Source organism: Accipiter gentilis, chromosome 34 (assembly GCF_929443795.1).
Source record: "Accipiter gentilis chromosome 34, bAccGen1.1, whole genome shotgun sequence".
NCBI lineage: Eukaryota > Metazoa > Chordata > Aves > Accipitriformes > Accipitridae > Astur > Astur gentilis.
The window spans coordinates 8,147,708-8,163,141 of NC_064913.1; the positions used below are offsets into that span (position 1 = coordinate 8,147,708).

Sequence of the window (15,434 nt, forward strand, 5' to 3'; positions counted from 1 at the left end):
TATCCCAGTTGAATGTCTCTGGGCTAATTTCTTGTTGATAACCTTGTTAATAAGGCTGGAATTCAAAGCAACACCATGTTTACAGTGTAGATTCCAACTAATAATGCTGGAAGGGAAATATCTTGTTATGAATGGTGAGAAGAGGGACAATTTGGATGGAGAAATAGAGGGAAAAGCGAAATCGAGGAAAAAGGAAAGCAGGAAATAGAGTGGACAGAAGGACGCAGCATCTGAAGCTGAAGTTCTTTCTTTGTGCTATGGAAGAAAGTACCCATTTGTCGTTCAATAATAATAGGCGCACTGCAAAACTGTGGCAGTACTACAGTTTTGGAAATAACAAAGCCTGCTCTGTACTGTTACATCTGTATTTAGAAAGTGGTTTTGATTTCAGCAACTTAAAGTAGTAGAAATGCCATAGATAGGTCCAGCCAGATTTACAGCAGTAAATCTGAAGTAAGAAAAGGAAGTAGCAGTGGTAATAATAGCAATAACAGGAAAGCTAGGAAAGACAAGAGAAAATGGCCCGTGTCCCGTCACCACGTAGATGTTCCCTTCCATGCAGGTAAACCAGCTGCTCTTTATAGTCTTGAACTTCTGCTTCCTCAGAGTCGATGGAGGTAGAGTGCAGAGGTATGTAGTTCCTTACCTGAACAAAGCAATGAGCAGTCTGTCTCCCCACAGAGGCAATGCACCATGTTTTCCTAGCACTGAAGAGCTTTTATTATGCATTGAAAAATTCTAGAACAGAACAGCAGGAGTCCTCGTGGAGTTGTGTATTTAAATCTTACAGCTCGATAACCGTTTGCAGCATGTTTGGGTTTTGGAATTTGTTGTCATTCGTGCTCTTTCAGTTGAAGAGGGAGATATTTTATTGTTGCTTTTTTTTTTTCTCTTTCCTCTTAGGACTGTATGATGGTGGGTCTACATACATGTGGCGATCTTGCTGCAAATACACTACGAATTTTTACTGCCAAGCCTGAAATCAAAGCAGTTTGCAGTGTAGGCTGCTGCTACCATCTGTTGTCAGAACAGTTTGAAAACCAAGAAGGTAATTCTGAGCTTAACTTGTGGCTGCCAGTTTGCATATTGAGAGTATTATACCTTTTAATTAATAACCTCCTTGTGTTTGTTCCTTTCCAGTGGCTTATTTAGTACTGGTTTTAATTACATTATGTGGGTCATTCACTCCCGGATGCCCTGTAGCTTTTCTGTTATGCCAATATTCCTAATATGCTTACTGAAATTAGGGACATTAATGCAGAATGTTTTTATGTGGTTATGAATACAGCTGGTTTTATTCCATTACTTCACTTGTAAAATGTGGGGGCTTTTTTAGTCCAATATGTTTTCATCCCTTTGAAATATTTTGTACCAGATTTTGCCCTTGGCTGTCTGCATGCAACATCCATTTATGTTGAGTTGTACATATACAACTATGAGCAGAATTAAGTCCTTGTAATGTAAGTTATTACTCCAAAAAACACTCATCTGGGGCATTGCCAGTTTAGAACGTTATGGAACAGTACATGTATAGCTGTTTCTCCTGGGGAGACAACCAGCAGATTATTTGGGGATTCACACTACAGGCAAATTTTCTTTCAAATGTGGGGTTTTTTTCATTTTTGTTAGAAAGTTGGTATCTTTACTTGAAAGGTAAATTCTGGATAATGAAAAACGTTAAGTAGCTGGCTTTCCTGAGGCAAGTGGTATGTAGCTGAGCTGTCTAAATGACCATCTGCTGAAGTCCTGGAACCTGATCATCATATCAATCAAATCTGAGAGAGGGGTGGATTGGCGAAGTTTATTTCAGCTCTTGCAGGGAACTTCACAGACAGAAAGGCAGGTGGAACCCAGCTGCAGCTCTTTAACAGTTGGCTGCTCAGGCAGCTAAGGCACGGCTCCAGACTGACCATGACACATGCTAGCTCTTGGTTGCTTTAATGATCTTTTCATGTTTATATCTTGCTCTGTAAGAATTTTAAGAGTTTTTGCAGTGTATTAATTTCAGTTATTTCACAATACTTCAGATCACCTCAAAAACAAAGAAAAAGAAAATACAATCGAAAGTTCTAAGTTACGGAAATGCAATTATTAGTAAAAACCATACAATTCCTTTTACATCAGAGTTTTAAAAAATGACGAACTTTTCAGGCACTTGTCATTAAATTTGTGTGTCTGAAACATTTGGTTGTTTCTTATTATTGCAAAGAGGACATGACTTCCTGTTCTAGCTGTAGGATTACTTTTTTCAGACCAGTGCATAAGGCTTTACTAAATTATTGTTACTCAGACACCACCAAAGGATCAGATGTGATAACCTATTTTAAGTTCAAACAAACAGATGTACATGCACAGTGGTAAGAGATACTGTAGTTTCACAGCAGTATGGAAATGAAGCCAAATTGCATGTTGGAATTTCTAGCTGTTTGATTTTTCTCAGCTTGAAGGATAAAAATTATTCTCAAAGAAGAACCTTTGGGCAGAATAAAAGGAAATTACAATATTCTTTTTCTGGGAAAGAACGCATAAGTAGTTCCAGTGATGCTCAAAAAAATTGATTTTTTAATTTTTTTTACTATTACTATGAGGGTATATATTCTAAAATCTATAATGCTGTTGTATTCCCCTGGAAACATCTTCTGCTATATGGCTTGCTCTTAAATGCGCAGTGGAGGTATAAGAGGGCAAGGACCGACAATATCTAAAAGTTAAAATTTCTTAAAAGGGAAGATGGGAAAGAATTAGGACTACAGCTTATGTGTATACTTCCTATGCATGGATTTCAAACTGACAAAGCATTGTAGAGGATGGTAGAGGGCTCTGTAACTAATTGGATGGTATGTATCAAACAATTCACTTGTACAAGAAGTAAACTAATTCCTCTTGTAGCTGTCTGAGGCAAGTGAATATCGGTACTGCTTCCAAAATGGTCCAAATCGTAGAATCGTGATGAAATAATTTAACTTGGAAGTGGCTTCTGGAGGTCATCTGGTCCAGATCACGGCGCAAGGCAGGGCCAGCTTAGATGAGGTTGTTCAGGGCCTTGTCCAGCCGTGTTTTGAATATCTCCAAGGGCAGTGATTCAGCAGCCCATTCCAATGTTTGCACTCAGTGTGAAGTTTTTTTCTCAGATCCGTTCAGAATTCACAGCTTTTGTGCATTATCTATTGTCTTTTCATTGTGCACTTCCAAGAATAGTCTGGCTTAATCTTTTCTGTTCCCTTTCCTTTAGGTAGTTGAAGACAGCAGTTAGATCCCTCCTTGACCTTCTCTGCAGCCCTGTAGTCCTCTTGCCACCACTGAACTCATTCCAGTAAGTCAGTGTGGTGGGCTGGAGAGCCCAAAGAAGTGCTCACGCTTACACTTACGAGTGCTAAAAAGGGGGAATAATCACATCCCTTAACCTGCAGGCTTCACTGTTAAGCTTCACAGTCCTATCAATTTTCTACCGACCTTAGAGTCCACCTGTTTGAGTCATATCTTTCCAATTTGTCTATAAAGGTACTAAGGAAACCTTGCTGAAAGCCTCGCTAAAGTCAAGGTAAACTGACTGTGCTCTCCCCTAGTTCATGGAGCATGAGTTCATGGAGTTCACTTGCAATAAAGTTTGTCAGTCACTGGTAAATTCCTGCCAGCTATTCTCAATCTCCTTCTTGTTCTTCATGGACCTGGGCATGGTTTCCAGGAAATTTACTCCATAAGCTTATTGAGAACCGAGGTTAGACTGAAGATGGGTGTGATGTTTGCCTTTTTCCTGTCATCAGGAACTTCCCTTCATGGAGGTGACCTTTCAAAGGTGATAAGAGTGCGGCCTTCGGGTGACACCAGCCAGTTGCCTCAGTTTCCTGAAATGCATCCCACCTGGCCACGTGCACTTGTGACTTGTGTATTTCCAGTTTGCTGTGCGGTCCCTGAGCCAATATAATCTCTACCGGAGGTAGTCCTTCACTTGCCCAGGCTCTGATACCAAGCTCAGGGAAGCTACTGCCTAATCTAGGCGTCAGCCAGAGATTGCAGAGACCTGTGGAAGCCTTATGAGGAGAGACTAGTTTGAGTATTAGGATGCAGACTTAGAGCTAGATCTCTGCAGTGATGGATAGAAGATCGTCCTAAGAAGCAGAGAGAATTGGGCAGAATTTTCTGCCACACAGGAAATCACTTACTTGTCTGAAATCAGTCCAGTAAGCAAGGGCTTGTCTGTGAGGACACTCTGTTATAAAGCATTCTTTACTTATTTTAAGTTGACTTAGTAGCTTTGAGGCTTTAAAGTTTTTACAAATGTGTTTTTAAAATGTCATTGCTCTATTTTTTTATTTTTTTCCCCCAGTTTAAAAGCTTTTTTATTTTCTTGAGGTGCACACCCTTCAGGACAAGGTTAAGGCAAGTGCACGTCAAAGCTTTTTCCCCCAGAGTAGCACATTCTCCATCTTCGCTGCTGCTTTAATGTAAATGCAGATGGTTGTTCTCATAAGCCTAGTTGAAGCAGATGTGCCAGCTCACAGAAAAGCTGCTGTGGACTGATGGTTGCCATCACTTGAGATGGCTGGGCTGTATGTTTTTTGGCAGTTAAGTTTTATTTAATACCAAGATCAATCTTGTTCGAGGCCAGTGAAAAATTGCTTTTGCACTTCTTATTAACTGGAATTAACTGATACTCATGGGGAGAAATTTTACCTGTTTTGATGCCTAACGTAGTGTTTATAAGTCTGAGGTGGTGAGTTGACAAAATATCAACAAAATGTTATTATGCTATTTTTGGCAGGCTATTGAATCACCTTGGTTATCGCCAGTCTGGTTTGTTTGTCTCTAAGGAGATGACTACAGGGAATAATGCCTTACATTCCTCATATATTCTAAAAAGGGTAAAGATATTGCAAGATTTCCTGATTGAGTTTGCCATTGGACCCACTGTGAATGCTTTGGGAGCATTTCTGATGAAATCAGGTGCCAGTAGTCACAGTCTTGAATATTGCAATCAGTATACAGTGTCCTTCTCTGTGTCTATAAATAAGCTAAATTCGTCTGGAAATTTTTGTCATGGGACCACATTTCCAATTATGCTGGGAATAATTTTGAACTCTTAAGATCATGAAAGCCTTTGTTTTGATTTATTAGTAACTACAACAACCAAGAGGTGCTGTGTAATGTCAATTTCAATTCAATTAAAAAAAGTTGAAGCCAGTGACTTTTAACACCTGTCTTTAAATTTCACTGCTGTTACAAGCAGTACCAAATACTAAATTTCAGTTAATAAGGAATATTATGACAGCTCTTGGAAAATTCTAAGCGGTTTTACTTTGGCTTTCTCTAAGGAGAATTGGCTGTTTATACAGAGATTCTTCTATGGATAAAATGCACTTAGCCATTAGTATAATTGATTCCTTTGGGGTTTTTCTTCACTGTTACTGCATCGGGTAGTCAATTACATCAGAGTAGTAAGGATTTTACTATTTATTAGAGACTTTTTACATAAACCTATTTACATAGCAAACCATTATGGCAGTTTTTCTGGAAAAAAATCAGTTTGCTAATGATTTTTAGGTTAAAAACAAACTCTGTGCCTCTGTTCAGGAGCTATTCTTAGGATTTGGGGGAGCTGTTTTATCTTACATTCAGCTAATACATTTCTGGAGCAATGCACCAGGTGGACTATGATTATCCCTTAACAGACAGTAACTGCAAATTTAAGATATTTTCAAAAAGACTTGACTTTCCTTAAAAGGATGTGTTTATGTATTCTAATTCTTTTCCTTTCCTCCTCTGTACCACCAAACACATCAGTACCAGTCTAGAAACCAGTGAAATTCTTCAAAATTATATCCTTTGTTTTCAGAAAAAAACACAACATTACTATTGCTAAGGAGCTACTTATTTATAAGTATTTCATGATTTGAAATAAGACATAGGTGTAGTTCTATAGGTAGTTTCAATGATAGCTGTCTGATAGAAACCCTTTTTGAGGTTAGCTTGAGTACTGCAAATCGTGAACTCCAGGTTTTGTAAGGATTTCCAGTGTCAGGTCACTGCTCTAGGACGAAGAAGATACATGCTGGGCAGAGTTGTTCTAGAGCCAGTCTGGGAGCTGTGGAGAGCAGCTTCTTGTTCAGGCACTCTGGAAGAAGTCAGCAAACCTTTTGCAGAACAGTAAGAGCCTTGGACTCTCAAGTTATGTAAATACAAACTTTGACTGCATTTGTTAAGCTCTAACTTTTAAAAGCTAGTGAACATAATTAAAGGAACTGAAAAGGATGCAAAGGGTAGTCAAAGTTCACGTACAGAATTTTATCAGATTTGTGAAAACCGAAAAGGCCTTGAATAAGGTGGATTCAGAGGACAAAAACCTCAAAACTGAATTTTCTAAAGTGTTCCTTAGACAAACAATGGCTTCATATCACTCCGTTCCATTGAAATATGGAAAGATTAGTTACTGGTTTAGAAGTATTAGAGTACAGATGAGTTATGTGCGGCCTAGGTATATTTTCAAAGATATTCCACAGCCAATGTCTTAAAATAGCTATCACTGATACCATGGCAACACAGGAAAACACATCCAAGCAAAAGATCAAAAAGCTTGCTTTCCTTTCCAAGGCATCTTTAGATATTGCTGCACAGGGCACATTTCCATGAATTTGTGACAGAGCTAACTAGTCACTAAAACCCAGATGTTTCCTATCAAAATTGATCCTGAAAAAATATGAAACTTGAAAAATATTAACTAGGTAAGTATTACAGATGTTAAATGACAACATTACCTATTTCAGTTATTAAAGTATTTTTCATGAATAAATGTAGCAAAAATATATTAAAACCTGAAACTATCTTACATTTGTTATTGTGTGTGTACACAGTAAGAGATTACAATTGAGAAAGCTAAAGTTTCTATAATGCGCAGTAACTAAAGCATACGCTAGGTTTGGGGTTTGAAAATTATTTTGATGACAACTGATTCTGTTTCCTGAAGTGGAAGAATATTTTTCTTCCCCCTCTGCTCCCCACTCCCCCCAGAAAAATCCTGTTTAGTGATGGGATTTTTAGGAAAAATACAAACTCAGGGAACTGTGAAGTCTTTGGCCAAGGAAGATTTAGTCTTTCCCATGAAGGAAAAAGGCAGTTTAAGTAGTTCCTCTCTGTTTGGAATCCTAGAAGTAGACTCAGATACTATGATGTCGTAGAAGACAGATGCTATGGAAGACCTGAAGCAGGTTGGGTTATTTGTGTTTCAATACTGCCTCGACTGACTTTGGCAGTGTATACAAACAGACAAAGTGGGCTGTGATGAAGGATTTTGATGAGGGTAATAAAAATTGCTTTCACTGAAAATTCTCAAGGGAAGGAAAAATGACATTTAATTCTATTTAAGTACAGTCTCAGAAGATGCTATCAAGAATTTTATGTCATTATTTGGAATTACTTATTCATCTTAAATAATCTTTACCCAATAATTATTCTGTCTTTGTCCTAGTACTGGAAAGTGCATGCTAGGTTTTGGTATCACTTTGTAGCGTGAATCCTCTAGGATTTCAGAATCACTTAAGATAAATAATTTTCCCTTGGTTATGATCCAAGCTTAACACTTTTGAATACAGATTTGTTGTAATTTCATTAATATTAATGGAGGAGTGAAAAAGTTGAGTGACATAATTTCCATGTTATTTTTATGATTGAAACACACTATGAAATAGGTCATCAATTAGTTTAAGCTGGCATAAATCCACCAAGATGGTCCCAACTTTAAAATAAGCACCAAACTGCCATTGTATTCATGATGTTTTATTATAAACATCTTTAGCTGAGTTTTTCAAGGTAGTTAAATACTTGAAATAGCTGAGAATTTTGCAGACTTCTGTCTCCACTGCTACAGGTAACGAATATCTGTAATTCTTTGCTTTGCTATCAAAGTACAATTTCATATGTTAATAATTAGCTTGCTTTCACACTGTCTGCTCCTGTGGTAGACCTGAGAATATAGTTTTAATGTCTATATTGCTTATGTCACATTCCCAGGCCTTTTTTTTTTGACAGATGCAGCATCAGTATATGAAAGAAGACTAATTCATTTTTATATAAAATAATATTTTGATAACAAAATAGAATGAAGATACAAAATAAACATACGGCCTGGCTTCAGTACCCATAACAGAGACATGGAAGTCATGCAATCTGTTATCATCAAAGGTTCCTCTATTCCAGTATCTTGTCTTCCATAGAGACCAATAGCAGACATATAGAGAAGAGTATAAAATCATAGGGAGTACATAGCAATACTTCCCCCAAATACTCTTATTGCTTCCAGCATGTTTTGGCTCATTAACATCTTGGATCAAAATGGTATATTTCCATTAAATAACCCTTGATGGATTTTCTTGAATCCTTAAGGTTACTTTTGAACATATGTAAACTTTTAGCATCTATAGCATGCTACAGTAAGGAATCAACTGCATGGTGTATGAAGAAGCATTTCCTTTTAATTGTTTAAGAGCTGCTAAATGCATGGAGGTTTTTTACACCACTTAGTTTTGGGTGTAAAGGCCAGTACACATCTGTCCCTATCTATTTTCTCCATCCCATTCATGATTTTGTGGATTTTTCATTCTCCTTTTACCCTTTATATCTCCTTTAGAGTTTTACAGCTTTGATTTTTTTTATTACTTGCTCCTGTTATTAAAATGTTCCTTACTTATGACAATCCTGTTTCTCTTCTCTCCACCTTTTTGAGTGGTACTACTTGTTATCTGAGGTGAGAAAAACAAATCCAAATACAGAATTGAAATTCAAGTGCAGCATGGATTTATATAGTAGCATAGTAGTGTTTTCTGGGGTTTTTTTCCTTAATAATTCTTGATGTATTTTCTTCCTTTTCTTAGTACTGGGCTGATCTTATTATCAAACTGTCAGCTCTCAGTTCATAGCCATTCATTGTATATTTCAGGTTAATATTTTTCCCAATTTGAATCACTTTCATCTACATTGAATTTTATATGCCATTTCATCTCTAATTTTTATTAGAAATGGCTCTGATTTATTACGCTTAGGATCATCAGCAAACTTTGTCCTACTCTTCATTAACTTTTTCAGATCATTTGTGAATTTGATGAACAACCTGTTCCAGCACAAGTCTCCTTAGGCCTCTGCTGGTGATCTCTGTCCTCTGTGAAAAATGGTATTTGATTCCCATCCTTTGTTTCTGTCAATTACTTACCCATAGGAATACTTTTTATCTTGTTCTGTGTTTTGGTAGTTTCTGTAATAGTCTTGTTGAATGCCATTTGGAAACCCACTCTTATCTTTCTTGTCTACGTGTTACTTGAAGCCTTCAAAAACAATTCCAATATGTTTGTGAGATATGACGTCCCTTTAAGAAAGTCACATTGACTGTTCCCAAATTTGTTATATTTCCTCATATATCCAACGACCCTATTCTTTAAAATACTTTCTCTCCATATAAATGTGAGGCTTCCTGTTTGGAAGCTCCCTGGGCCTCCCCTTGAGCTCTTCATAAGCACTAATATTACATTACCTGCTTTTCAGATCTCTAGAACCAAAGAGTTTTAATTGAGAAGTTGCACAGTGCAGTTTGGCAATTTCAACCCGTTTTTAGTTTCCGGATGAATGCCCTATGGCCTTGGCAATTTTTTGCTTTTTACAACTTCTGTTTTTCTCTGACTTCGACGGGTCCTTCAATTTTAGTTATTTGATCTGATGAGTTCCTTCTATGAAGCAGGACTGTGGCTTAAGAACGGTGTTTAGCTTTTCTTCCATGCTTTGTTTCCTTAAGCAATCCTTTATAGCTTTATCACAATGATAGTCCTATAAGTACTATCTATTTATAAGAAATTCTGTAGACACTCAGATATCTGCAAAAGGTCAAAGAGATTTGAGATTAAAGTTAAAGAACAATTGAGGTATTTTCAAATTATTATCAAAGAACATACAGAATTATTTTTTACTTTTATAACCATTGAAAGAAAAATGTTGTTTGCCTGTGCCAATTACACTACTGACCTAAGTAAGTTCTCTGTTAATAACCTTTTTTCTTCTGTCACTGTGCAGAACACAGTTAAATGGCTTGTGCTCTCTCAAGGAGATTCAGAATAATACCCTAACAATTTCATGCTCTGAAATGGAGTCAGAATATTTAGAACATAATAAAAATTACATAGCTGAGAAGAAAAAAAAATTCACTTTTTTAATAATAACTATTATTGAGATCAAGTGCAAAAAGAGCAATTATACTGAGAGCAGAAGAATTACTAAAGCTATAAATCCTTGGTAAGCAAGATTAATCTCCTGTTTGGTTGGCAGTATTTATAACACTGTTGAGGCACAATGTCGCTGTATATTTTCTGCTGGTCTGAATAGGGTATTTCCTTCCCTGACTTCTGTGCGTAGTGACAGCCTTTGTTTGTCAAGAGCAGAGAGCTTATAGTATGTGAACTAATGCCTGTTTCTCCAGCAGTTATTAAGGACTCTAACGTGAATTCTCTGGAAACAAAATATCATGAAAATGATGAACTACACATGTTCAATATACCACTTATTTCAGTAACATCTGCCAGAACATAATAATAGTTTTTGAAAAAACAAAGTATCAAATAATTGTCTATTGACCTTTTTTGAAACAGAAAAAAAATGGTTTGTTTCACCATAAAATCTCTTGCATTGTGCATTTTATACCAAACTAGTCTAATAAACATTGTCGTATTTGACAAGGGAGAACAAATAGAAAAGATCTTTCAAACTGAAATAAGACAGAAAAAGCTTTATTTTGAAAGCAAAGGCCATTTGCAAATACAGAACTTCAGAAAACTTTTTCCCATCTTGAAATATAGTTTCTGGGAAGTAATTTAATGTATCTTCCACAGTTTCAGTGACGATGATTGATTTTTATAATTCTTAGGATATTGCCTTTTTACACATCTCTGTAGCATAATGTCAACATAAATATACAATTGAACATGTTCTAATCCATCAGTCTACAGCATATAAGTAGGCTACACAATTTGTAGTATTTGAATGACTTCAGCCGGGTTCCTTTTAAGCATAATATTCTGTACTGAGTATTGCAATTTCAGGGCCTTGGTGAGAAAAATCTAATGTACAGTGTGACCTCTAAGAGTTAATTCCAACTTGGATGTTACAGGGTTTGTCGTGCAGAAGACTTCTGATGTATTATAATAATATTATATCCATTCCTGCAGTTCTTACATAGGCATATCTCACGGTTGTTACAGAAGACCTATTTCCACTGAGATATTACATAAATTTGCCAGCTAATGATGACTGGGATGAGGAGAATTAGAAGTAGGAGGTATAAAATATAGTTCCAATAATGTTACTGGTTAAATTAAAAGATATATAAGGATAGCTACATATTGTGTCTATGCATATATTATACCTCTTTCTCCTACTTTGCAAATGGGATTTGCCTGATTTAGAATATAAATTCTTTTAGTTTTTTAAATTTGTGTCACGCCTTGCTAACTGAGTGCTATGAGAGTTGTCCAGTAGTATGAAAAGGTGGTAATTGGCTTCAGTGGGAGTTTTCTCTCAGTGAAAGAAGTAGACAAGTCTAGTGTGTAAAACAGCCTTTGCCGGTGTTGAAATTCATCTCCCTTTTGTCTGGAGTTTATTAAAAGCAACTGCAGAATATTCCATTGTCCAGTCTAGGAAAATAAGTTTCTATACATAAGAAAATTGAGAAAAATATTTGATCACAGTATAAAGAGTTTATATAAAAATACTCTAGCATATATGTTTTTAGGGCAGTTTATGGATTTTGTATCCTATAACTCCATTTTATTTTTGCACTAAAGAGAATTTATACATTTACCATGTTTACCAGTAAAGATGAGGTTTTTGCCAGGTAATTTAACTTAAAAATTAGGGGTAATTTTTCTTTCCAGTTAATACAGTTGTAATTAGCACTTTGCAAAAATGTAAAATTTTTAATATTGTAGTTACAACTGACGTACCAGAATAGAATGTTCTTTTTACTAGTAAATATTTTGGTTTCTGCATTCGGAAAATGACTATTGTCTCTTGAATCATAGAAGTGGAAATGGCATAGTATTTAATGCACTATATACATGTCCGAATCAAAAGCCAATGTGCAAATCAGATCTTATTCACTGGGTGTTTGCGTTGGAGTTCCATGTTTCTGGTTTTGATTTTTTAATGTGACTGGTGCTAAGTTCCTAGAAGTAGGTAACGCGTCTAAAAAGCAAATTTTAATACAGCGTTAGCAATGAATTTATTTTAATTTCCTGTCGCAGCTACTAACCTCAACCTTTATGGCAGTTCCTGGATTTGTTGGTAGTACTAGAAGGAACTCTGTTTTCTCCGGGGAGACCAGGCTGCTTCTTCACTGGGCTACTTCTGAGCCTGAGCTTGTCGTCTCCATCCTCACTCCGCTTCTCTGATTTGCTTGACTGTAAGTTGTCCAAGGCCTTCCGAGCAGCAGCAAGTCCAGAAGGATGGGGCTCCCTCCCTCCCTTGCTGTGGCCCCTACTGAAATGCCGGTGCTGACGTAAAACTGTCAGGAACCATTCATTCGTCTGTCGCTTGGTGTTGCCCTGCAAGGTTTCCTTTTAGTTTTCGGTAATGTGTTTCTATTATTAATCACGTGTTATTGTCTTCAGAGTGATCGACAGAAAAATCCCTCTCTCTATAAAGAACATTTTAATAATATTTTTAAAGAATCTGATTAGTTAAAAAAAAAAAAGGAGAACAAAAAGAACTAGTGTGGCCAGCAGGAGCAGGGAGGTGATCGTGCCCCTGTACTCGGCGCTGGTGAGGCTCCACCTCGAGTCCTGTGTTCAGTTTTGGGCCCCTCACTCCAAGACAGACATTGAGGTGCTGGAGCGTGTCCAGAGAAGGGCAACGGAGCTGGGGAGGGGTCTAGAGTGCAAGTCCTGTGAGGAGCAGCTGAAGGAACTGGGGTGGTTTAGTCTGGAGAAAAGGAGGCCGAGGGGAGACCTCATCGCTCTCTACAAATACCTGAAAGGAGGTTGTAGTGAGGTGAGGGTCGGTCTCTTCTCCCAAGTAACAAGTGACAGAACAAGGAGAAATGGCCTCAAGTTGCAGCAGGGGAGGTTTAGATTAGATATTAGGAAAAATTTCTTCACCGAAAGGGCTGTCAAGCACTGGAACAGGTTGCCCGGGGAAGTGGCTAAGTCACCATCCCTGGAGGTATTTCAAAGACATGTAGATGTGGCCCTTAGGGACATGGTTTAGTGGTGGACTTGGCAGTGCTAGGTTTAAGGTTGGACTCGATGATTTTAAAGGTCTTTTCCAACCTAAAAATTCTGTGGTTCTATGATGAAACTGAGATCAAAAAATTGAAGGGAAGGAGGGAAGTTAATTTAAACTTATAATGCCATTTACAGTTCTCAAATGTGCCCTGCTTTTTTTTTTTTCTTTAGCTTTACACTTCTAGGAATGCTGGCTATATTCCTTGGAAGAAGGAAGGCTCTAGTTAGACAGAAAGAGATCCTGCCAAGACTTTTTAGATCACAGCTTTTTATATGGGTAAAGATGCAATTTGGCCATTTACTGTACACTCTTAAGGATACATTGATTTTCTAACAACTTCAAATACTAAAACAGGAATGGTGGGACAGAGGATAACTAGGAACAAGGGGAAAGGGAATAATTATAGCTTTTTTTTATCTGACCATCAGTATTTCAGGAACTACCCAAGCAAGGACATGATTCCTATGGTTGTTATCTCTCAGATATTGCTCTTTGAATTAAATAGTTGGAGAGCAGATCTTAGTGCCAGCCTTGCAGATTCAGCCATGTACAGGTTTTAGGTGCCATGTCATGTTACCCTTATCTGTTTGTCTTTGGCGAGAATCCCAAAGCATTGTTGGCCAACAGGTATATGATTAATATAGAGATTTTTCAATGTGCTTGGCAGTCCTTGCACAATTACCTCACACTGACAGCTGTGTCTGATCTTCAGTCAGTTGTGCTTTTTCTGTACGATTGGCACTCCTTTTATTTTTGCCTTGAGTATTCTCTAGCTGCCCAGGAGTGGTTCAACATGGAGCCTTTGCATAGTCTTGCATTTCTTTTATTTTCGTCTTTGTTTTCCTTTTTCTTTTGTGATCACAGAAGGAGATCGTAGACACTCAAGTGCACTGGATGTGAATAATGTACAGTACAAAAATGCAACTGAAGTTAATTAATAAGTGTCTGAACTCCAGGTTTCTCATGCTTTGAAATTGAGAAAATGAAAAAAATATCAATGAAACCTTCGAAAAACAGCTCACTGAATCAGTGGGGATTATCATCATAAATACCTAAATCATACACTGCAGTAGAAAGGCAAATTAGGGAATTATGCGTTATAACCGTAGTGGAATTTGGAAACTGCGGGTAGAGACTGTGAGGATGGGCAAAGGCAAGGCACTAAAACATCAGGAAGGAATCAGCTCAAAGATATTAATATCAAAATAATAGCAAATGAGCAGGACATGTGACTGGTTTAATGTAATTAAAAAAAGATAAGAAAATATAATAAGGAATTAAAGTTCTCCTAGGAATACTTCTACATTAACTGATTACATTCTTACATGCAATATTTTACATGGGCTGATATTGATCCCACTTCACAAATAAATGTAGATGTAGGTGTTTTTATCCAATGCAGTTTTTAAGTGGTAAGAGACAAAAGCTATATTTAAGTATTTAGAACTGACAAGATTCTACTGCAATGATAATGCACTGAATGGTATTGTTAGGAACTACTGATAATACTTAAACCATTTTGAAATACATTTAAAAATCTTCATATTAACAATTTAATATTATCATTTCAAATCATTAGTACATTTCTGTATTAAAATAAACCAAAAAAAAAATGATAGGTGAAGTTCAATACAGAAACTGGTTTCAGTCTTAATGGTAATTTTTAAAGGAGGTTTAAGATATCTGTCACTAAAATCTACTGTGTGAGTGGTTTCATACAGCACTAGCTGTGGGTGTACTGTCAGCATAAGTACTAAATTAGAATAAGCTGTCTTTCTCTTGAAGTTATGTTCTCATGCTGAAACATTCAAGACAGTGGTGTTTCACAACATTTCAATAAAAATTACCTAATTAAAGGTAAAGTTTACGAATGAAATATGCAATTATTTTTTTTTTAAGGAGAATATGATTTCTTAAACAAAATACAGTAAGTAGAATGGGAACTTCAGCCTGTGCACTAAAAGGATATTTCTGCCTTCTCTTTGCCACATGCTATTTACAATCTGATGAACTTCATTACTAGAAAATAAATCTCTTCTGTTGTCATTATGTATATACTAGGAAATACTAAAATCTTAAAATAGAATAGAAAGATAAAGTGCATTTCAAAAAAATCAGAAGCCTCTATTTTATAGTACTTTGCCATTTTTCATAACTTATTTGTGTCACTTCGTTTTTAAAGA

At 36.7% G+C, this 15,434-nt stretch overlaps 2 protein-coding genes across 3 annotated transcripts in view; one reads left to right on the forward strand and one right to left on the reverse strand.

The window, feature by feature from the left end:
• PPFIA2 (PTPRF interacting protein alpha 2) overlaps positions 1–15,434 on the reverse strand; it is a 594,728-nt gene that overhangs the window by 574,755 nt on the left and 4,539 nt on the right. The gene's annotated exons all lie outside the window — the stretch shown is intronic.
• The window catches only part of METTL25 (methyltransferase like 25), a 64,069-nt gene that overhangs the window by 21,225 nt on the left and 27,410 nt on the right, over positions 1–15,434 (forward strand). For both annotated transcript variants that reach the window (XM_049791958.1, XM_049791959.1), the window contains exon 5: positions 904–1,048. In XM_049791958.1, coding sequence (XP_049647915.1) covers positions 904–1,048 — 145 coding nt within the window. The remainder of the gene's footprint in view (positions 1–903; positions 1,049–15,434) is intronic.